The sequence below is a fragment of the Pongo pygmaeus genome, chromosome 20, assembly GCF_028885625.2.
Source record: "Pongo pygmaeus isolate AG05252 chromosome 20, NHGRI_mPonPyg2-v2.0_pri, whole genome shotgun sequence".
NCBI lineage: Eukaryota > Metazoa > Chordata > Mammalia > Primates > Hominidae > Pongo > Pongo pygmaeus.
In genome coordinates, this window is record NC_072393.2 from 12,061,319 (window position 1) to 12,086,130 (window position 24,812).

The 24,812-nt window shown below is 44.5% G+C and overlaps 1 protein-coding gene and 1 pseudogene across 4 annotated transcripts; both read left to right on the forward strand.

The window, feature by feature from the left end:
* The first annotated feature begins 4,042 nt into the window (after positions 1 to 4,042).
* On the forward strand, positions 4,043 to 23,719 carry ZNF440 (zinc finger protein 440). Of its 4 annotated transcripts, none has more exons than XM_054464048.2 (4): positions 4,043 to 4,251; positions 20,075 to 20,201; positions 20,409 to 20,469; positions 21,161 to 23,719. In XM_054464048.2, the coding sequence occupies exons 1-4, from the start codon at positions 4,249 to 4,251 to the stop codon at positions 22,626 to 22,628; spliced, it is 1,659 nt and encodes a 552-aa protein (XP_054320023.1). In that variant the 5' UTR covers positions 4,043 to 4,248; the 3' UTR covers positions 22,629 to 23,719. The 4 variants fall into 4 exon arrangements, with proteins under 4 accessions (XP_054320023.1, XP_063513951.1, XP_063513952.1 ...); XM_063657881.1 differs by having other exon boundaries at positions 4,064 to 4,251; positions 20,066 to 20,201; XM_063657882.1 differs by having other exon boundaries at positions 4,064 to 4,251; positions 20,117 to 20,201.
* Positions 23,147 to 23,719, forward strand: LOC134738825 (zinc finger protein 625-like; annotated as a pseudogene).
* Positions 23,720 to 24,812: the final 1,093 nt, after the last annotated feature.

The following is a 24,812-nucleotide window of genomic DNA, read 5'->3' on the forward strand; positions in this document are numbered from 1 at the left end:
GCAACATGGAAAAGTTAGTTTTATATATTATACAGTGGCATGGACCAATCCAATCACTTTTTTGAAGTGCCAGCCAAACTGTTCTTCAGAGAAGCCTGTTTGAAACTCCCTAGAGTCAAAACCTGGTACCACAGGACAGAGCAGCAATGAGTGACCAACCCCTGACTCTATGTGCAGATGACACATCCATCCCCAGATTATGTATCAACATAAGTGAAAGGTACTGTCATTGCCTGTCACTTTTTTTTTTTTTGAGACTGAGTCTCACTTTGTCACCCAGGCTGGAGTGCAGTGGCACGATCTTGGCTCACTGCAACCTCTACCTCCTGGGTTCAAGCTATTGTCCTGCCTCAGCCTCCCAAGTAGCTGGGATTACAGGTGCCTGCCACCACACCCGGCTAATTTTTGTATTTTTAGTAGAGACGGAGTTTCACCATGTTGGCCAGGCTAGTCTTGAACTCCTGATCTTGTGATCTGCCTGCCTCGGCCTCCCAAAGTGCTGGGATTACAGGCATGAGCTACTGCACCCAGCCCATTGCCTGTCAGTTTTTATAGAGTGTCGCTTAGATCAAGAAAGAGATGGTAATACAGAGTTAGGTGTATCTGAAACCAAACACGGCCTCATCCTTCTGCCTCAAAGGCCAAGTGCACTCTGAGAGTTTGGTTAGAGTACAAACAACGCCACCCACTTCACTCCAGATGTGATTTTCTACAGGAGGCAGGCACTGTGTTGGGACGGCCAGTGAAGGTAAGGGAACACTAGAGGTGCAGGTTTAGGTGATGAACAGGACACAGCCTGGACGTTATTAGCCTTGACTATGGAGGTGTCTTGATGTTTCTCAAATTGAGACCAGTCTGGCCAACAGGAAATTGAACTGGTTTTCAATGGAAAAACTCATCTGTATAGGGATCTATTCGCTTCCTTTAAGTTTCAGTTTCGTTATGTGGCATTTAGCATGAGTGACTCCATTTTGGTCTGGTCTGGTTTCTAAGTGCCTAGTGCAGAAGCTCAGTCCAAAACAATGGCCTCCCATAATTTTCATTTTAACATTTCCTTTTTACTAATACATTATATCAGGTCACCTCAAATGTCACCTCCACAGAGGGTTCTTCCTCTCACCTCAGTTAGTCCTACTTCTTTCCATTCAGTTTTTTGTTACACTGCACTTTTTAGGATCTGGGAAATCCAATCAAAGTTCACAGGGTTTATTGCTTTTTCTTTTTTTGAGACAGAGTCTTGCTTTGTCACTGCCCAGGCTGGAGTGCAATGGTGCAATCTTGGCTCACTGCAACCTCCACCTTCTGGGTTCAAGCAATTCTCCTGCTTCAGACCCCTGAGTAGCTGGGATTACAGGCATGCACCACCACACTCAGCTAATTTTTGTATTTTTAGTAGAGATGGGGTTTCACCATGTTGGCTAGGCTGGTCTCGAACTCCCAACCTCAGGTGATCCACCCACCTCAGCCTCCCAAAGTGCTGGGATTACAGGCATGACCACTATGCCCAGCCAGGTTCATTACTTTTTAAAAATCAATCTATGAAAAGTTAAATTGGCCAGGCATGGTGCCTCAGAACCTATAATCCCAGCACTTTAGGAAGCTAAGGTGGGAGGATCACTTGAGGCCAGGAGTTGGAGAGCAGTCTGGGCAACACAGTGAAATCCCATCTGTACAAAAAATACAAAAATTCCCTGGGCGTGGTGGCACACACCTGTGGTCCCAGCTACTTGGGAGGCTGAGGTGGGAGAATTGCTTGAGTCTGGAAGATCAAGGTTGCAGTGAGCTCTGTTTGCGCCACTGTACTCCAGCCTGGGTGACAGAGCGAGACCTTGTCAAAAAAAAAAGAAAAAAGAAAAGAAAAATCATGTAAATGAAACCAAATTCAGTGATGTTACCTTAACTTTTTTTCTTTTTTCTTTTTTTGGTAGAGACAGGGTCACACTATGTTGCCCAGGCTGGTCTCAAATTCCTGGCCTCAAGTGATCCTCCTACCTTGGCCTTCCAAAGTGCTGGGATTACTGGTGTGAGCCACCACACCTGTCCTGCCTTTATTTCTAACTGATATGCCTTATATTAAAAAGTCCTTTAGAAAACAGCTTTGAGCCATTTTCCAGATAGGGGAAGTCAATGAAGCTCCCTCTTGTGGTGAGGGTGACTTTAACATCCACACATCCTGTCTGGGGCACTGGATTTCTTCTGAGTTGTGCTGAGACTTAAGAGTGGAAAAAAAGTTACTCTTTTTCCTCTGCTCTCACACAACATGGAATACTTCTGTGACCAAATACAAATATTTGAGAAGTGTCCCCCACATACCAAGCAAAGCATCAATTCTGCAACTGACTCCAGCTCGATGTCTTCTAGTTCCAACACTTTCTACCTTTATATAAGGTACAAAACTGCCTCAGAAATCATCTGACCATGTGTCCTGGTTTGCCAACGATAATCCTTGATAGTACCTGTTGTCCCAACATAGTTTTTCATAGCCCCTCATCTTCTTGCCATGGTTATCTGTGTCTGAACAATGAATATGTATGAGTACTTTCACACATAAGCAAAATTAAGTTTATTAAATGAAGTTTCCAGGAATGTTCAAATTTCAACACCTGATTTGCCTTATCACAAGTTATGGCTGTGCTAATTCCTCCAGGCAATGTTCACGGAATATTGAATTTATCATTGTAAGGTGTGGAGCAATGAAGATGCCCAAGAGGCCAGGCTCACACCTGTAATCCCAACACTTTTGGAGGCTGAAGCTGGAGGATCACTTAAGCTCAGGAGTTTGAGATCAACCTGAACAACCGAATGAGACCCCATCTCTACCAAAAATAAAAAACTAGCCAGGCATGGTGGCATGCACTTGCAGTCCCACCTACTTAGGAGGCTGAGGTGGGAGGATTGCTTGAGCCTGGGAGGTTGAGGCTGCAGTGAGCAGTCATCGCACCACTGCACTCCAGCTTGGGCGACAGAGTGAGACCCCGTCTCAAAAAAAGATGGCTAAAACATTTTTTTTTTTTTTTTTTTGAGACGGAGTCTCACTCTGTCTCAGGCTGGAATGCAGTGGCACGATCTTGGCTTACTGCAACCTCTGCCTCCCAGTTCAAGCAATTCTCTTACCTCAGCCTTTCATGTAGCTGGGATTACAGGCATGCGCCACCATTCCTGGCTAATTTTTGTATTTTTAGTAGAGACAGCGTTTCACCATGTTGGCCAGGCTGGTCTTGAACTCCTGATCTCGTGATCTGCCTGCCTCAGCCTCTCAAAGTGCTGGGATTACAGGCATGAGCCACCGCGCCCGGCCTGCCTAAGTCATAATTTCTATGACAGAATTTCTCATTTACAGCTTCCCCTGAGACCATCTTTCATTTCAGTTAACCCTGCTCCTTGGGGGTTATATGTGAGATAAAAGTGCCATGCTATATATCGTGTTCCCTGACTCAGTCCTGCACAGCATGTCCTGAAAAATGGGTCTTCAGTCACTGTCAATGCACCAGGGATAGATATACATAGTAGTGAGAGCCTCTAAATCTTTAATAAGTTCTGGCTTGGTTAGCTCGCTTACAAGGAAAACCTTTCTGCAGTCCATAGCAGTGTGAAGAAGCCTTGGCCATGTCTCATCCAATTTCCCGCACCCTGGAAGACATCTGCCTCTCTGTCCTGGTGCAGTCGTGCCTTGCCTGGTCTGGGCTTCTCTCCTGCTCTGAGGCAAGCGTATCTCTCCATTGAACACTGAGTCTGAAATGCCCTGCACACACTTGTGATCCCGTGCAGAAGGAAGGAGCAGGGACAGCCCCTTGAATGAGGAAGCTAACAGTGCCTCTTCTAACAGTAAGGAGCAAGTCGCCTTGAAATGCAAATATCTGATGACCAGGGCGCAAGGAAGGCGCTCGCTTAGAGAGGCTGCTCGCTTAGAGAGGCTGTGGCCAGAACGAGTCACACATGATCTGCAGGACCCGGTTACCTAGGGCTTCTGCGGTCACTCAGGACGGAGGAGGCGGGGCCTGGCTCCCCATCCAATCAGGGGTGCTGGGGCGGGGCCCTGTCAACTGCATCCGGGGAAGGGGGAAGGGACAGTCGCCCTCCGTCCATTCCTTTAGTGCTGCGCCGACTGCGGTCAGGGTCTCGGCTTTCTTTCTCCGAGAGGGACTAGGTGCCTCCACCAGAGCTTCTGTCGCTCTGTAACCTGCACTGTGGCCTACACCAGTCGCGGGAGCCACGCAGAGGACGCCGGAACACCCTGGAAGCGGAGAAATGGTGTGTGTGAGGGGGCTGGCGTCCGGGCGACTGGGAGAGGGGCTGGAATCGGCCGGAACCGGCTGAGGCGGGACCTGGGCCTCCACGCGGCGACTCCGAGGTCTGGGACGCGAGTCCCCTCGGTAGCAGGGTGGGGCTGGGCCGGCAGCCGGGACCCCGGGCCTCCTGTCCCGTCCCTTCACGGCGACAGCCGCCCCGGCCCCGGAGCCCAATCTGGGCAGCTCCGCGTCTCCCCACATTATGCGGGGGCCACGGGAGGGATATGGGGGGATCCCGCCTTGGGTGTGGGGTTTGTTAGAAACAAGTGCCCGGTGCCGCAAAGAAAACCAGCATCTAGGCAGAAAATTCCTCAGCAAGGCAAATTTATTTCTACACAAGGGTGCAGCTTGCGCCAGTCACAAGAGCACACCGAGCGGGGTAGGGCAGGGGTTTTTCTCCTTAACGCAGTTCCTAGCACTTCTGTGTCCTCTCCTCATTGGCTAGGGTTGGACCTCACAATCTAAGCTAACTCGATTGGCTAAGGTTTAAAATTAAATAGGGTCTGGCCGGTGCGGGGGGTCACGCCTGTAACCCCAGCACTTTGGGAGGCCGAGGCAGGCGGATCACGAGGTCAGGAGATCGAGACCATCCCTGGCTAACACGGTGAAACCCCGTCTCTACTAAAAATACAAAAAAATTAGCTGGGTGTGGTGGCGGGCGCCTGTAGTCCCAGCTACTCGGGAGGCTGAGGCAGGAGAATGGCGGAGGCTCCTGGAGGCGGAGCTTGCAGTGAGCCGAGATCGCGCCGCTGCACTCCAGCCTGGGCGACACAGCGAGACAACTGGGCAACTCCGTCACACATACACACACACAAATTAAATAGGGTCTATGAGACGGGAAGGAACAGGGACCGTCCGTTACTAGCCGGGAAGGCGTATCTGGACTTGTCTGGGCGCGGCAAAAACGGGAAGGTTGTTACAGAACAGGTAGCTAGGAGACAAGGAAGTCGGTCTCAAGAAACAAAGAACAGCGAACTAAAGCTTTTAGAGAAGGAATTTATCATCTCTGACAGGTTCGTGTGGGAGGAGCAGCGGTCTTTGGGGTCCCCAGTGCCCACTTTTTTCTGTTAAAAATTAAACTGAGGTACGTTAACAAAGAGTTTAGGGCCGGGCGCGGTGACTCACGCCTGTAATCCCAGCACTTTGGGAGGCCGAGGCGGGCGGATCAGGAAGTCAGGAGTTCAAGAGCAGCCTGGCCAACATGGTGAAACCCCATCTCTACTAAAAATACAAAAATTAGCTGGGCATGGTGACACGTGCCTGTAATCCCAGCTACTTGGGAGGCTGAGGCAGGAGAATCGCTTGAACCCAGGAGGCGGCGGTTGCAGTGAGCCAAGACCGCGTCACTCCAGCCTGGCAACAGAGCGAGACTCCTTCTCAAAACAACAACAACAACGATTCACGAATGAGAAACACCCAGTGTGGTTTGTCAACGGAAAAAGCCAAGCTATGTAAAATAAAGAAGTTTATTAGGAGCCGAATGGGAGAGCCGTTGGCCGAGGGAAACACAACCCCAAGCAGCCTGGAGTAAGTGGTCCCGAGGCGGCTCCAGACAGTTTGGTTTTATTCATCTCAGAGAGACAGGAATTGCAGAGAAAATCATGAATCAGTGCCTGAAAGGTGTAAGTTCCATTGGCAGAAAGGGCGGGACCTGTGGAAGGTGCGTTAGAAGGCACAGGTGGTTGAGGGATTCTGTAGGTGGCGGTTGGTTGAGAGTGTTGAATCTTTGTCTAAAGTTTGGAGGAGGTAAGAAGGAATGCTGAAGGAAGGGGGTCTGTTATCTGCCACTTGATTCCATCCCAGCCAAAAAACAGACCTGTTTCTCGAGATTTTATGAATTCTAAGGCGTAACTTTACCTTTGCTTTGCGTGGCCTTAGGTCTTGTTTGTAAGTTAGTATCTTCTCGCCACAAGGAGTCTGTTTTTCCATTCTGATGATATCTATTTTTACATGAATGTGTGGGAGAGGGTATAAGGAGACCTGTCTCACCTCCCATCCTGTCATAGAGAGGCACTCAATTTTCAGTGTTTTTTGGGGGTCCCCTTGGCCAAGAGCCAGTCACTTCACTTAGCTGGGAAGGTACTTTGTTTTTGTTTTTGTTTGAGACAGAGTCTCCTTCTGTCGCCCAGGCTGGTGTGCAGTGGCTCTATCTTGGCTCACTGCAACCTCCACTTTACGGGTTCAAGCGATTCTCCTGCCTCAACTTCCCGAGTAGCTGGCATTACAGGCATGTGCCACCACACCCGCCTAATTTTTGTATTTTTAGTAGAGATGGGGTTTCACCATGTTGGCCAGGCTGTTATTGAACTCCTGACCTCAAGTGATCCACCGGCCTCGGCCTCCCAAAATGCTGGGATTACATGTGTGAGCCACCTCACCAGGCCAGAAGGTATGTTTTTATTTTTAGTTTACAGGTTGAAGCCTAGGCTTTTATAAGGTACATGAGGAGACAAACCAGATAAATGCTTGATTGGTTGCAGAGATGCAGTCACTTTATTTGGACTTGTCAACCCGAAATAATCAAAAGTTTCAGATTTCAACTGGAAGAGTTTATTCAAGCAAAAAGATAGCAATGGCCCATTTGGGAATAACAGACTCCAGAGAAATGGACTCAGTACTCCAAAATTGGAAGTTAAGTTCTTGCTTATATTACCGGGAAAAGAGGTCCTGATCAGATCCCAAGAGAGTTCTTGGATCTCATACAGGAAGGAATTCAAGATGAGTCGCAAAGTGCAGTGCGAAGAGAGTTTATTGAAAGCTACTGTGGGCCAGCATGATGGCTTAGGCCTGTAATCCAAGCACTTTGGGAGGCCGAGGTGGGAGGATCACTTGAGGTCAGGAGTTTGAGACCAGCCTGGGCAATATAGTAAAACCCCATCTCTTCCAAAAATAACAAAAATTAGCCGGGTGTGGTGGCCTGCACCTGTAGTCCCAGGTACTCAGGAGGCTGAGGTGAGAGAATCACTTGAACCCGGGAGGCAGAGGTTGCAGCCCAGCCGAGGACACGCCACTGCACTCCAGCCTGGGTAACAGAGTGAGACCCCATCTCAAAAACCAAAAACAAAACAGACAAACAAGAAAGAGTTCAAGACCAACCTGGCCAACACAGACAGACCCTGTCTCTATTTAAAAAAAAAAAAAAAAAAAAAAAGGAAAGAAAGAAAGCCTCTCTGTTACAGAGTAGGGCATCCTCATAAAGCAAGTGGAGGAATGTACTGTCTAAGTTGTTCTTATGTAGGGATCTTGTCTATGTAAAGACTAAACTAAGCTGTGCCTACGTGCATGTGGGCTGACAGTGTCACAAAATTTATTACTCTGTTGATTTAAAGAAAACAATCCTTTACATTTTAGCACCCAAGTGCATTAAAACATAACTATAATTATCAGGCCAGGTGTGGTGGCTCACGCCTGTAATCCCAGCACTTTGGGAGACCGAGGTGGGCAGATCACCTGAGGTCAAGGGTTCGATACCAGCCTGATGAAACCCTGTCTCTACTAAAAATACAAAAAAAATTAACTGGGCATGGTGGCATGTGCCTGTAATCCCAGCTACTTGGGAGGCTGAGACAAGAGAATCGCTTGAACTCGGGAGGCGGAGGTTGCAGTGAGCCACGATTGCGCCATTGCACTCCAGCCTGGGCAACAAGAGTGAAACTCTGTCCCAAAAAAGAACAAAATGAAACAAACAAAAAACTATAATTATCTCGAAAGTGCATATTATTATGGGTATTGGAACATTGGGACATTCTGTCGTTGTGGGAGTGTAAGGATACTTGCAGGCATCTTCAGGCTGTCTCCTTCATGGGAAACATTTTATGATCATGGGTTGTGACTGGCAAGGAGTGTTTCTTGTTAGTCTCAAGATGGAGCTGAAATTAAATTGGTGTTACTCTGGTTCCCCTAGGCACCTGCTTCCCTAACACTTATATAGGCAAAAGGCAAATAAATATAACAGGATTACATTTTCCATAGAAGGCTGATGTATGAGGTACAACAATTTTATTATTATTATTATTATTATTATTATTATTATTGAGACAATGTCTTGCTCTGTGGCCCAGGCTGGAGCAGTGGTGCGATCATGGCTTACTGCAGCCTTGACCTCCCCGGCTCAAGCACCTCCGCCTCCCAAGTAGCTGAGACTATAGTCGCCCACCAGCACACCTGGCTAATTTTTTATTTTTTACAGAGGTGGGGTCCCAATACGTTGCTCAGGCTGGTCTCTAGCTCCTGGCCTCAAACAGTCTTCCTTCTTTGGCTTCCAAAATAGTTGGGATTACAGGCGTGAGCCACTGCACCTGGCTAACAGCCTAATTCATTATGGTTTTTTTTCCCCTAGAGGTTGTTTTCTTTCTAGCTGGTTTTTATTTCCTTTTCAATTTAAGAGTGAATTTAACATTCCAGCTGAAGACAGTGTGATAGCCGTGAAGTCTTTGTGTGAGAAGGTTAAGAGGGAAGTTAGTCTACTACAGAGATCAGTAGTGAAGAGGGGCGCAGTGGGATGGCTCACACCTGTAACCCCAGCACTTTGGGAGGCCAAGGCAGGTGGATGGCTTGATCTCAGGAGTTCAAGACCAGCCTGGGCAACATAGTGAGAGCGCCCCCCCCGCCCATCTCAATTATGAAAAATCATATTAAATTTTAAAAACATAGTGACGAGGGAAAGGGTCTTTCCTGTTTTCCTTCAGTCATTTACAACATTTTACAAAACAGTATAGGTAAGAAAGAAGGCGAGTCTGTAATCAGGGAAAGGAGGGTTCCAGCTGGCTGTGTAAAAGCTGTGTGTCAGGTGACTCAACTCCATTATCACATTGCTTGAAGATAATTTAGAGATCCACCAGATTAAATTTTTTAATTACTTGTGTTTTTTTTGTTTGTTTGTTTTTTTATTTTTTTTGAGACAGGATCTCACTCTGTCACCCAGGCTGGAGTGCGGTGGCACCATCTCGGCCCACTGCAGCCTCCGCCTCCTGGGTTAAAGTAATTCTCCTGCCTCAGCCTCCCAAGTATCTGGGATTACAGGTGTGTACCACCACACTTGGCTAATTTTTATATTATTAGTAAAGGTGGGGGTTTCACCATGTTGGCCAGGCTGGCCTCAAACTCCTGGCCTCAAGTGATCCATCCGCCTTGGCCTTCCAAAGTGTTGGGATTACGGGAGTGAGCCACCACGCCTGGCCTGACTTACTTGTTCACACAGCCTATATAGGTAGAAGATTTCTAGTCATGTAATCACAGGTTAATTGGTGCATTGTGCCTAATTAAGCATAAATTTCATTTCCCTATAAATTAGTAATTTTCAAGAGTTTTATTTAAATTTGATTTTTAGTATCCTTAGGTAGGACCTTAGGATACTACACACGGTTTGATCTCATTGCTTCTTATTTAAATTTTTTCACACTTTCCAGGGTGAGTGGTTTCCCACTACAATTTCCAAATATATGGGATGCAGGGCCTCAAATCCATCACCCTCATACCACAGCCTAACTCTTCAAGGGCTTGTAGTAAAATCTGTGTCTGAACATTTCACATGAGAGGAAAGCAGAGAATAACCACCAGACATTTTCCCGAAAAAACCTTTCTGCCTCTCCTCCTTTTATCTTTCCTAGACACAGACACCTTATCAGGATGTCTTTGGGATGAGGTTCCTTTGTGGAAACTTTACAGGGTGTTGTGTCTTCAGTACACAGTATCCTTTTTGTTTGTTTGTTTGTTTGTTTTTGAGACGGAGTCTCACTCTGTCACCCAGGCTGGAGTGCAGTGGCATGATCTCAGCTCACTGCAAACTCCGCTTCCCGGGTTCGTGCCATTCTCCTGCCTCAGCCTCCCGAGTAGCTGGGACTACAGGTGCCCACCACCATGCCCGGCTAATTTTTTTTGTATTTTTTGTAGAGACGGGGTTTTACTGTGTTAGCCAGGATGTTCTCGATCTCATGACCTTGTGATCCACCCACCTCGGCCTCCCAAAGTGCTGGGATTACAGACGTAATCCAGCCACCGTGCCCGGCCCTACACCCTCCTGTCTTTTCCAGGTTTTGGGTTTTAGAACTGCCTGAGGATGACTCAAAATACCCACGACTGCCCTGTGTCCTGGAGGTTCTAGTGGCTATCAGCACCTAGGGGAGTGGGGCCTCCTGAGGGAGCAGCTGAATGACTAATGGTAGAGGAGATGCCTGGTATACTCTTCATCTAAATAACCAATTCTTGGGGTGCTCAGCTTCTTTCTCCCAACTCCAGTTTCCATTCATTGGAGACACTTGGCCGTCAGCCAATTGGATGTTGCTATTGAGGAAAAGGAGAAATGATTCCTATCTTCTGGACTGTCTCATCTGTGAAGAGAGAACTATCCCAAAAGATAAGGAAAGGCCACTTCAATGGGGTGGAGCAATAGCCTGCAAAGCAAAATATACATGGGGGTACACAGGGGACACAATGCAGTGTTGGTGGGAAATAGTCATTGAGCACTTCTCCTTTCCTCTTATGTGAAATGTTCAGGGAATCACCACCAGACACTCTCCTGTCAAAATATGCATGCTTCTCCTCCTTTCATCTGTTCTGGAAACAGATTTTATCAGATTGTCTTTTGGTTGAGGCTCCCCTTTGGAAACTTCAAAGGGTATTGTGTCTTCAGCACACTCTCCTATGTTTTCTTGGTCCTGGGTGGCAGAATTGGGGTGACCTAATATGCCCACAGCTGCCATGTCTCTTGGAGGGTCTAGTGAGTATTAGCCCCTGAGTCACTCCTCCCAGGGGACAGACTGAGGTAGGAGAATGGGGACCCCCAAGAGAGCAGCTGAATGCCTTATGATGGAAGAAGACTCTAGTATACTCTGCATCTAGATAGCCAACCCCTCGAGATGCTCAGCTTTTTCCAAACCCCAGTTTCCTGAACTTGGAGACACATAGCTGGTCAGCCAGTTGGATGGTGCTATTGAGAGAAAAGAGAAATGATTCCTGTCCTCTGGATTGTGTCAACTGTGAAGGGAGACAAAACCCCAAAAAACAAAGCCCGCCCCAGCAGGGTGGACCAGTAGCCTGCAAATCAGAATATGAAAGGGGGTACACAGGGGGGTATAGTGCGGTGTTGGTGGAAAGTAGTCATTGAGCGCTTCGGTGAGCAGGATGGGGGTGGTCACCTATCATGTGATAGGGTGAACTGTGCTGACATGTAAGTCAGACATCACTGTGTTCCAGCCAGCACTGCCCCTCTGTGGGCTTGTCCCTTGTAAAGAATTGTTCACAGATTGCAGCTTGAGTGTTTCAAATTAACTTTACATTGCATTTGTCACTAGAGCCAAATCCAAGAATGATTGGGTAGGTCAGTGAGACACAGAAGAGGCAACTCAACAAAGCCCATGACATACAGTGCATGGCTCACAATCCCAGGAGATGAGGGCAGCACAGCTGCAGAGCAACACAGAGTGGGGGGAACATCCAGGATGCACATTCAACCAGCAGGTGGGGAGCAAGACAGACAGGGACCTGTGGGCCAAAGCTTTTCTGAGGGTCCAGGGAATTGAACAAGGAGGTGTCTCTTGGGGAGTTGTTTCTGGTGGATTTAGAGCAAGCAGGCACTAGTTCTGTGAAGTCGCACTGTGATTAAGAGGTGGTCTGTGCCATCCATGTGGGGTGTAAGGGTCAGTGGGACAAGTCAAATTGGTTATATCTAGCTGTCCCACAGGGAGGTGGTCACCAGAATGCAGTCATGTAAGAAATATATGTGAGTTGACTACATGGAGGAACTGGGAGAAAGTGGAGAACTAGAAACTCTGTTGAGTTTGAATAAAGTTTTCTTCCGTTATGAGAAAGTTAAATCCATAAAGAAAATGCATGCTAAGGTAACATATAAGAACTCAGTATAACAGGCAACTCCAGAATTAATTAAATTATTGTATATGGAGATGATAGGTAGTAGATTGATTATTCTCCTGTAGATAACCATTTGTCCCTGCTTTTTCTGTTAAGTGTTCACCACTTGTATCATTGGCTGGCAATACCTGGTTTGTCATAGTTTCACATTACCTTAAACAGATGCCCAGACTGGGCACGGTGGCTCACGCCTTTAATCCCAGCGCTTTGGGAGGCAGAAGCGGGCGGAACACCCGAGGTCAGGAGTTCAAGATCAGCCTGACCAATATGGTGAAACCCTGTCTCTACTGAAAGTACAAAATTAGCCAAGCATGGTGGTACATGGCTGTAATCCCAGCTACTTGGGAGGCTGAAACAGGAGAATCATGAGAACCTGGGAGGTGGAGGTTCAGTGAGCCAAGATCACACCATTGCTCTCCAGCCTGGGCAACAAGTGAAACTCCGTTAAAAAAAAAAAAAAAAAAAAAAAAAAGATGCCCTGGTTTCACAATTTGCCGTTTTCCATTGGTCTATCTTTCCATCTCTCTGATAATACCATTTTCTCTTAATTAGTATAGAGTTCAAAGCTGCAGTGTTTAGTGGGTATATTGCCTGTCTATCTTAGTCATCTTGGGCTGCTATATCAAATTACCATAGACTGGATGACTTAAAGAATAAACATTTCTTTCTGGCAGTTCTTGAGGTTGTGAAGTCCATGTTCAGGGAGCTGGCAGATCTAGTGTCCAGCAAGGGCCCACTTCCTGGTTTGCAGATGATCGTCTTCTTGTGGTTTCTTCACATGACAGAAGAGAGGAAGCTGGCTCTCCTGTGTCTTCTTATAAGAGCACCAATCTCATTCAGAAAGGATCGACTCTTATGCTGTCATCTAATCCTAGTTACTTTTCAGAGATGTCAACTTCTAATACTATATTGGGGGGTAGGTTATTAATGTGTGATTTTTTTGGAGTGATGCAAATATTCATACCATAATACCCCCCAACCATATTCTATAGAGCATCTTGGCTATTCTTAGTCATTGTGTTGTATTTCAGTTTTTAGAAGTAGTTTTTTCTTAATATTAGTGAAAAAAACAAACTGCCTTGTAAATTTCACGGACTAAAATATAACTGTAGTCATATTTCAGAGAGGTTACATCATAGTGCTATTTAATCTCCTTTTAGGGACACATGACATTTTTCCATTTATTTCATTTTATATTGATATTTTTCAGTGTAGACTTTTTGCATAATAATCATTTTATATCCTTCCTGAGACTTTTTTGGACTTCAAGAAAATTAGTTTTAATAGAAATTAGTGGCTGGGCATGGTGGCTCATGCCTGTAATCCCAATATTTGGGAGGCCAAGGTGGGTGGATCACCTGAGGTCAGGAGTTCGAGACCAGCCTGATGAACATGGAGAAACCCTGTCTCTACTAAAAATACAAAATTAGCCAGGCCTGGTGGCACATGCCTGTAATCCCAGCTATTTGGGAGGCTGAGGCAGGAGAATCACTTGAACCCGGGAGGCCAAGGTTGCGGTGAGCCAAGATCGCGCCATTGCACTCCAGCCTGGGCAACAAGAGTGAAACTCCATCTCAAAAAAATAAAAATAAAAATAAAGAGATTATTCCAGCATCGGCAACATGGCAAACTTTGCCTATACAAAAAATTACCTAGTCACTGTGATGTGTGCCTGTAGTCCCAGCTACTCAGGAGGCTGAGGTAGAAGGATCTGTTGAACCTAAGAGTTCGAGGCTGCAGTGAGCTATGATTGCACCACTACACTCCAGCCTGGGCAACAGAATGAGACCCTGTTTCAAAAAAAAAAAAAAAAAGGAAAGAAAAGAAAAAAGAAAAAAATTAGTTTCAATAGGGTATGCTGTCTTTTAAAAATTACATTCAGCAGATTGTTGCTGATAATTAAAATTCGCTGAGATTTATTTCTGTATAGAGTGTGCATTCTAGAAACTTACTAAAAATATTACATATGCACAAAATACATAAAAGAATTGCACAATTAATCCAAATAATGATGGAGCCAGTATTGGGAATAAGATAACTGCCTTACTTTTCCTTATACTTTCTCAACCTGGGTGTGCATCCTCATCGATATGTTTTATTTTTGCATGTTTTTTATGCAAACGATAACCGATATGTGATATTTTATATCGGATTTTATTTTAACTCAGTTATGAACCTTATATGGAATGATAGTTAATTCACTTTCTTATTTAATGGATTTTATTATTTAGAACAGTGATTGTTTCCCCAAAACATTGAGCAGATAATCCACAGAGTTCCAGCGTTTTTCTTCCAGGCTCATAGTTCCCCCCAGCTTTTTTTTTTTTTTCTTTTTTTTGAGACAGATTCTCGCTCTGTTGCCCAGGCTGGAGTGCAGTGGCACAATCTCGGCTCACTGCAACCTCCACCTCCTAGGTTCTAGCAATTCTTCTGCCTCAGCCTCCCGAGTAGCTGGGAATATAGGCGCACACCACCACACCCGACTAATTTCTGTATTTTTTAGTAGAGAGAGGGTTTCATCATATTGACCAGGCTGGTCTCGAACTCCTGACCTTGTGATTCGCCCACCTCAGCCTCCCAAAGTGCTGGGATTACAGGCATGAGCCACTGTACCCAGCATAGTTCCCCCTATTTTAAACATCTTGACTGGCCAGGTGCTGAGCCTCATACCTGTAATCTTACCACTTAGGTAGGCCAAAGCAGGAGGCTAGCTTGGACTCGGGAGTTGGAGGCCAGCCTAGGCAACATAGCAAGACCCTGTTTCCAAAAATAAAAAAAATAAAAAATAATAAAAAATAAAAACTGTTTGAAACCAAAGAAACCATATTGACTTTGTGTAGTGTATCCTGCAACTGATGCAAGAATATATTACATGTGAACATGATGGAAATTGAAGAAGCCAATGTTTACCTAAAGTCCATCTTTTACATTAGGCTTCACTCTTTGTGTTCTGTGGTTTAAGACAACTACATGTGTCATGTGTCCACCATCACAGTCTTATACAGAAGCGTTTCACTGCCCTCAAAATCCCCTGTGCTCCTTCTCATCATACCTCTCCCCTCCCTCTTTTGCCACCCCTGTTTATCCCTGGCAACAAATGATGATGTTCCTGCCTCTATCTAGAGTTTTGCATTTTCCAGACTATCACATATTTGGAATGATACTGTAAGTGGCCATTTCAGACTTGCTTCTTTCATGTAAAAATATGCTTTGAAGGTCTCTAAATACCTTTGTTGCTTGACAACTCATTTATTTTTTATTTTTCTTTCTTTATCTAAAGATTTTTGTTTTGTGAGAGACAGGGTCTCAAACTCCCCAGCTCAGGTGATCCTCCCACCTCAGCTTCCCAAAGTGCCTGAATTCCACTTGTGAGCCACCATGTCCGGCCATTCATTCATTTTCTTTTTTTTTCTTTTCTTTTCTTTTTTTTTTTTTGAGACGGAGTTTCACTCTTGTTGCCCAGGCTGGAGTTCACTAGTGCGATCTCGGCTCACCGCAACCTCCACCTCCCAGGTTCAAGCAGTTCTCCTGCCTCAGCCTCCCGAGTAGCTGGGATTACAGGCATGCACCACCACGCCCAGCTAATTTTGGATTTTTAGTAGAGACGGGGTTTCTCCATGTTGAGGCTGGTCTCGAACTCCTGACCTCAGGTGATCCACCTGCCTCGGCCTCCCAAAGTGCTGGGATTACAGGTGTGAGCCACCGCGCCCGGCCAGGGCCACTCATTTTCTTTCATCACTGAGTAACATTCTATTGTACGGATGTTACCATAGTTTGTTTCTTTATTCACCTATTGAGAGTTTCATCTTGAGCCTGGTGTCACGCCTCATCCCTGAGTTCCCAGCACATGGGAGACTGATATGAGATTGCTTAAGGCCAGAAGTTAGAGAACAGCCTGGTAGATACAGTGTGAGATCTTGTCTATTTTTTTTTTTTTTTAAAGACTCACCTTGTTTGATTCAAGTTTTTGGCAGTTATGAGTAAGGCTGCTAAAAACGTTTGTGGGAGGACTTTTCTGTGGACATCAGTTTTCGGTTCATTTGAGGCAGTATGTAGGAATGAGACTACTGAATCAGTAAGACCATGCTTATTTTCTTCAGAGCTCCTCAGACTGTCTTCCAAATTGGCTGTAGAATTTTCCATTCACATCCCCAGTGAAGGAGAGTTCACTGTCTCCAGCATTTGGAAGTGTCAGTGTTTTGGATTTTAGCTACTCCACCACGTGTTTGCTGGTGCTTCATTGTTGTTTTCCTTTTTTAATTTTTTTTCCTTTTTTTTTTTTTTTTTTTTTGGAGACAGAGTTTCATATTCTTGTTGCCCAGACTGGAGTACAATGGCGCGATCTCAGCTCACCGAAGCCTCTGCCTCCCGGGTTTAAGCGATTCTCCTGACTCAGACTCCCGAGTAGCTGGGATTACAGGTGTACGCTACCACACATGGCCACTGTTTGTATCATTAGTAGAGACAGAGTTTCACCATGTTGGCCAGGCTGGTCTCAAACTTTTGACCTCAGGTGATCAACCTGCCTCAGCTTCCCAAAGGGCTGGATTACAGGCGTGAGCCACTGCGCCCAGGCTGTTTTCATTTGGTCTTTCATAACATGTAATGTGGAGCATCCTGTCATATGTTTGTTTGCCATAATTACATTCTTTAGGGGGAGGTATACTTGGAAAGATTGGGCTTTTTTTTTTTTGAGACTGAATCTGGCTCTGTCACTGAGGCTGGAGGGCAGTGGCGTGATCTTGGCTCACTGCAACCTCTGTCTCCCGGGTTCCAGCGATTCTCCTGCCTCAGCCTCCTGAGTAACTGGGATTACAGGCTCACGCCACCAGGCCCAGCTAATTTTTGTATTTTTACTAGAGACGGGGTTTCACCATGTTAGTCAGGCTGGTCTTAAACTCCTGACCTCAGTGATCCACCCGTCTCTGCCTCCCAAAGTGCTGGGATTAAGGCATGAGCCACCGCACCCGGCCTTTTGCTTATTTTTTGATTGGTTGGTGGTTTTTTTCTTATAGAATTTTAGGAGTTCTTCATACCTTTTGGATACCAGTTCTTGATCAGATAGGTGTTCTGCAAATATTTTGTCCCAGTCTGCCGCCTGTCTTTTTATTCTGTTAACAGTCTTTTCCAAAACATTTTTGTTTTGAATGAAGTCCAATTTATCGATTTTCTCATTCACAGATCATGCTTTTTGTGTTGTGTGTGAAATCTTATTGCCAAATCCAAGGTCGTCTTGGTTTTGACAAGTGTGAAATTGTGAGTTTTGCATTTTCCATTTAAGTAAATGATTCATTAGGAAGCAGTTTTGTAAAAGGTGCAGTTCTGTGTCTAATTCATTTCTTTGCATTTGCTAATTCAGGTGTTTCAATACCATTTGTTTTGTGCTACCATGCCTAATTTTTTATTTTATTATGGAGACGGGGTCTCCTTATGTTGCCCAGGCTGGTCTCGAACTGCGGGGCTCAAATGATCTGTCCGCCTTGGCCGCCGGCTTCCATTTTTAATACATGTCTTTATAGTAGATTTTTCTATGTTCCTAGTGCCTCTCTTGTCATCTTATGGAATCTTCTCTTGTATATTTAGTTTATTGAGTGTTTCTAATCATCAGGAGATATTAACTTATTTATGCTGGAGGTTGCACTTTTTTGAATTGCCGACGTGTGAAAAATCAGACTTTGGCCATGACCTTGAGCAGTAGGATATAAATAACTCACACATGCTTAGCGTTCCAAAAATGGAACACTAGGCATAAATTGGTTAAGGCTTGTCAGATGCCTTTTCTGCCTCTATTAAGGACATTCTTGTGGTGTTTTGTTTGTTTGTTTAAAGATAGAGTCTCACTCTGTCGCCCCGGCTGGAGTGCAGTAGCGCAATCTCGGTTCACTGTAACCTCCGCCTCCCAGATTCAAATGATTCTCCCGCGTCAGCCTCTCAAGTAACTGGGACTACACATGCCACCACGCCTGGCTAATTTTTGTATTTTTTAGAGATGGAGTTCCACCACGTTGGCCAGGCTGGTCTCAAACTGCTGACCTCAAGTGATCCGCCTGCCTCAACCTCCCAAAGTGCTGGGATTACAGGCGTGAGCCACCATGCCTGGCTGCTACCATGATTTATTATCATTACTTATCTTAAAACAAAATGTAAAACTTATCAGCTTAAGAAAAATTTTACAGGTACAGTTGAGATAGTTTGACAAATCTACATAAGTTCTCTAAGATGAATTCTATTGTGTTTTGCTTTTTTCAATTATCCTGAGGTTTCATACATGTTGTAGTTTAGGCCAAGATGTTATTTTTTCTTTTTCTTTTTCTTTTTTTTTTTTTTTTTTGTTTTTGAATAGGAGTTTCACTCCTGTTGCCCAGGCTGGAGTGCAATAGTGCAATCTTGACTCACCACAACCTCCACCTCCCAGGTTCAAGCAATTCTCCTGCCTCAGCCTCCTGAGTAGCTGGGTTTACAGGAAAGCGCCACTACACCCGGATAATTTTGTATTTTTAGTAGAAATGGGGTTTCTCCATGCTGGTCAGGCTGATCTTGAACTCCAACCCTGAGGTGATCCGCCCACCTCTGCCTTCCAACGTGCTGGGATTACAGGCGTGAGCCACCACGCCTGGCTAAGATGTCATTTTCTAAGAGTAAATAATATCCCATTTTATATATATACTTACCACATTTTGTTTTTCCATTCAGCCATCAATGGATATGTGGGTGGCTGCATTGCTCATTACTGCCACCTCAGGAAGTTCGTATAGTGGTTAAATCTGTGCTTATGACACCTGGGTATCTCTTAGGAGTTTCTTGTTTGCCCTCTTGTGTACATACGGTGCCAGGTTTTGCTTAGGAATGTCCCCTTTGCCCTATCAGCATCTATCTAGCTACATTCTGACAGGATAACTGCAAACTGAATGATTCCTGGGCATCATAATGGAAGTTTCTTTCTATCTAGGTGATTCCCCTCCTCTCTGCTTATATCTAGCATGCCTTATTTGGGTGGTCCCTGGGGGTGTGGGATTTCCCAGGTGCTCCCCCTCCTGCTCTTAGCTACCTATGTGCTTCCTCTGACAATATCATCAAAGATTACACTTTGGGAACAGGCATTTTCAAGGATACACAGCCTCAGGACTGCTAATGTTAACTTTGTTCTGCATATGAATTCATAGGACTCTATCGTGACAGGTGCTACAGACCCACAGTCCAAAGAGACATTAGGGACAGCCCAGGCAACTCACTTTTCTCCCTGGGATGAGTAAATACATTTCCTATCCTGCTGTGGCTTTACCCCTTGTTCAGTTCTAGCATCACAATTGCTTTATGAACTAGCCAGGTGTGGTGGCACATGCCTGTGGTCTCAACTACTCAGGAGGCTGAGGCATGAGAATTGCATGAACCCAGGAGTAAGAGGTTGTAGTGAGCCAAGATGGTGCCACTACACTCCAGCCTGGGTAACAGAAGGAGACGCTGTCTTGAAAAAAAAACAACTGCTAGCCGGGCATGGTGGCTCATGCCTGTAATTCCAGAACTTTGGGAGGCTGAGGCAGGTGGATCACCTGAGGTTGGCAGCCTGACCAACATGGAGAAACTCTGTCTCTACTAAAAATACAACATTAGCCAAGTATGGTGGCACATGCCTGTAATCTTAGCTACTCAGGAGGCTGAGGAAGAAGAAGTGCTAGAACCCCGGCAGTGAGGCGAGATCACGCCATTGCACTGCAGCCTGGGCAACAAGAGTGAAAAAAAAAAAGGTTGCTTTATGGAAGAAAGTAAGTATACACAGGGAGAAAGGGATCTGATGACCAAAGCAGGGAATAAATGTTTGGAGTCCACGGCATCCTGAGAACTTCTTGGGAATAGAGTCTAGGCCCCCAGTGCTGTCACTCTCACCTATCCTCCTCTACACATGTGAGATGTTTCAGGACCCAGTGGCCTTTGATGATGTTGCTGTGAACTTCACCCAGGAGGAGTGGGCTTTGCTGGATATTTCCCAGAGGAAGCTCTACAGGGAAGTGATGCTGGAAACTTTCAGGAACCTGACCTCTATAGGTAAGGATGACAATATTCCTTCCCTCAGTCCATTAGTGAGCCAGTGTTTCTGGCTCATTAATGCTGTTGAGTGATTTAGAACATAGACAGGAAATATTTTGATGAATAAATGAGGTATGGCTGCAGTAAATCATGGGCATAGAATCTAATAGTATTTTCACAATTTTATACTGCCTCAGGACTATTTTTTCTGTGTCTATATTTTAGGAAAAAGGTGGAAAGACCAGAACATTGAATATGAGTACCAAAACCCCAGGAGAAACTTCAGGTAATTTGTACTTACAAGACAAAGCAGTGTCTCTCTAGACAATCTTAGAATATGACAATATATTAAAAATAAGTAAAACAAAGGACTAAGTCCAGGATCAAATTCATTTATTTTTAGAATATTTGATCAAAAAACATATATGTAAATGTGACCTAGGCTGTGGGCTCACTCCTGTAATCCCAATCCTTTGAGAAGTGGAGATAGGAGGATAGCTTGAGGCCAGCAGTTCAAGAACAGCCTAGGCAACATAACGAGACCACATATCAACAACAGCAAAAAATTAGCTGGGCATTGTGGTCTGTAGTCCCAGCTACTCAGGAGGCTGAGTGAGGCAGGAGGATCACTTGAGCCAGTAAAGGCTGCAGTAAGCTATTATGATATCACTGCACTCCAGTGTGGGCAATAGGACAAGACCCTGAAATAGAAGAAAAATGACACAGAGTATTTAGTATTTGTAAAATAGTTTACATGGGAAGAGTATTAAGAAGCCCCATATAAACATTTTTTTAAATAATAGTTATGGCTGGGTCACCTTGTAGAATATGTTGTCCAGTTACCTTCAAACAATGCAGACAGGGCAGAAAGCCTACACTTTGATGGACAGTGTTAAAAATGCAAGTGCAATACTTGTTGATGAATATAAAATTACTTATAAACAAACCCTTCATAATGTGCTTCTCATTTTTGACAGGAGTGTCATAGAAGAAAAAGTCAATGAAATTAAAGAAGACAGTCATTGTGGAGAAACTTTTACCCTGGTTCCAGATGACAGGCTGAACTTCCAGGAGAAGAAAGCTTCTCCTGAAGTAAAATCATGTGAAAGCTTTGTGTGTGGAGAAGTTGGCCTAGGTAACTCATCTTTTAATATGAACATCAGAGGTGAAACTGGACACAAGGCATATGAGTATCAGGAATATGGACTGAAGCCATGTAAGTGTCAACAACCTAAAAAAGCCTTCAGATACCGCCCCTCCTTTAGAACACAAGAAAGGGATCACACTGGAGAGAAACCCAATGCTTGTAAAGAATTTGGAAAAACCTTTATTTCCCATTCAAGCGTTCGAAGACACATGGTAATGCACAGTGGGGATGGACCTTATAAATGTAAATTTTGTGGGAAAGCCTTCCATTGTCTCAGTTTATATCTTATCCATGAAAGAATTCACACTGGAGAGAAACCATGTGAATGTAAACAATGTGGTAAATCCTTTAGTTATTCTGCTACCCTTCGAATACATAAAAGAACTCACACTGGAGAAAAGCCTCATGAACATCAGGAATGTGAGAAAGCGTTTCATAGTCCCAGATCCTATCATAGACATGAAAGGAGTCACACGAGAGAGAAGGCTTATCAGTGTAAGGAATGTGGAAAAGCATTCACGTGTCCCCGTTATGTTCGTATACATGAAAGGACCCACTCTAGGAGAAAACTTTATGAATGTAAGCAGTGTGGGAAAGCATTATCCTCTCTTACAAGTTTTCAAACACACATAAGATTGCACTCTGGAGAAAGACCTTATGAATGTAAGATATGTGGAAAAGACTTTTGTTCTATGAATTCATTTCAAAGACATGAAAAAATTCACAGTGGAGAGAAACCCTATAAATGTAAGCAGTGTGGTAAAGCTTTCCCTCATTCCAGTTCCCTTCGGTATCATGAAAGGACTCACACTGGAGAGAAACCCTATGAGTGTAAGCAATGTGGGAAAGCCTTCAGATCTGCCTCACACCTTCGAGTGCATGGTAGGACTCACACTGGAGAGAAACCGTATGAATGTAAGGAATGTGGGAAAGCCTTCAGATATGTGAATAACCTTCAAAGTCATGAAAGGACACAAACACACATAAGAATACACTCTGGAGAAAGACGTTATAAATGTAAGATATGTGGGAAAGGCTTTTATTGTCCCAAATCATTTCAAAGACATGAAAAAACTCACACTGGAGAGAAACCCTATGAATGCAAGCAACATTCAGTAGTTCCAGTTCCTTTTGATGTCATGAAAGGACTCACACTGGAGAGAAACCGTATAAATGCGAGCAATGTGGGAAAGCCTTCAGAGCTGCCTCAAAACTTCAAATGCATGGCAGGACTCACCCTGAAGAGAAACCCTATGAGTGTAAGCAATGTGGGAAACAGATCTGCCCCACACCTTTGAATGCATGGTAGGACACACAGTGGAGAGAAACCCTATGAATGTAAGGAATGTGGGAAACCCTTCGGATCTGCCCAGAACCTTCGAATTCATGAAAGGACACAAACACACATAAGAATGCACTTTGTAGAAAGACCTTATAAATGTAAGATATGTGGGAGAGGCTTTTATTCTGCCAAGTCATTTCAAATACATGAAAAATCTTACACTGGAGAGAAACCCTATGAGTATAAGCAGTGTGGTAAAGCATTTGTTTCTTTCACTTCCTTTCGATATCATGAAAGGACTCACACTGGAGAGAACCCCTATGAGTGTAAGCAATGTGGGAAAGCCTTCAGATCTGTCAAAAATCTTCGAATTCATAAAAGGACACACACTGGAGAGAAACCCTATGAATGTAAGAAATGTGGAAAAGCGTTCCATAATTTTTCTTTGCAAATACGTGAAAGGATGCACAGAGGAGAGAAGCCCTGTGAATGTAAGCATTGTGGGAAAGCATTCATATCTGCCAAGGTCCTTTGAATACATGCAAGAACACACAATGGAGAGAAACCCTATGAATGTAAAGAATGCAGAAAAGCATTCAGCTTGCCTACTTCCTTTCATAGACATGAAAAGACTCACACTGGAAGGAAACACTATGAATGCAAGCAATGTAGCAAAGCTTTCACTTCTTCCAGTTCTTTTCAATATCATGAAAGAACTCACACTAGGGAGAAACCCTATCAATGTAAGCAGTGTGCAAAAGCCTTTATTTCTTCCACTTCTTTTCAATATCATGAAAGGACTCACATGGGAGAGAAACCCTATGAGTGTATGCCATGTGGGAAAACCTTCATTTCTTCTAGTTCCCTTCGATATCATGAAAGGACTCACACTGGAGAGAAGCCCTAAGAGTATAAGCAATGTGGGAAAGCCTTCAGATCAGCCTCGCACCTTCAAATGCATGGAAGGACTCACACTGGAGAGAAACCATATGAATGTAAGCAGTATGAGAAAGCATTCAGACCTGACAAGATTCTTTGAATACAGATAATGAATGTAAACAATTAACTGTTTATAATAACTGTATACTAACAAATCTTATTTTTAAATAATGAAGAAGCTATAATAGTAAGGCTGGGTGCCGTGGCTCACGCTTGTAATCCCACCACTTTGGGAGGCCAAGGTGGGCAGATCACGAGGTCAGGAGATCGAGACCATCCTGGCTAACATGGTGAAACCCCGTCTCCACTAAAAATACAAAAAATTAGCCAGGCATAGTGGTGGGCGCCTGTAGTCCCAGCTACTCGGGAGGCTGAGGCAGGAGAATGGCGTGAACCCAGGAGGTGGAGCTTGCAGTGAGCCAAGATTGTGCCACTGCACTCCAGTCTAGGCGACAGAGCGAGACTCCATTTCAAAAAAAAAGCTATAATAAAATATCCCATTGGTGTCATGTATTAGATCAACCTTATACTGTTAAATTGTTATTATTTGGACATTGTAAGTCAGTATAACCATGTGGATAAAATGCCAGGCATCTTTTTTTTTGGAAATTTTACTTTTCATGCTTATGTACTTAAAATTTTATTTCAACCCTAATTTTCTTATCTTTTTTTTTTTTTTTCCAGAAAAATATCTCACTCTGTCACCCAGGCTGGAGTGCAGTGGCATGATCTCGGGTCGCTGCAACCTCAGCCTCCAGGGTTCAAGCAATTCCCCTGCTTCAGCCTCCTGAGTAGCTGGGACTACAGGCATGCACCACCATGCCAGGCTAATTTTTTGTATTTTTTAGTAGAGACAGGGTTTCACCATATTGGCCAGGCTGGTCTTGAACTCCGGACGTCATGATTCGCCTGCCTTGGCCTCCCAAAATGCTGGGATTACAGACATGAGCCATCATGCCCAGCCGCAACCCTAATTTTTCATTCAGTTATAATACCAATAGTTATCTCATGTACCTCTGAGTGCCTTCTTCCCCAAAACCAGCAGTGCCATACCTGCTGTCAGCAAGGGTGTAATATACCATAGTGATAAATATGACCAAAAGCCACAAATGACTGTGAGATGTATGAGAATTACAAGTCACATTAGTAAGAAGAGAAAAATTTTGGCCATGTTTATGATTTGAAATATGTTTTCCTCTATCACATTTAGAAATATAGTTACAAAATGCCCTTGGTTTTGTCCTGATTCATCATGGTCACT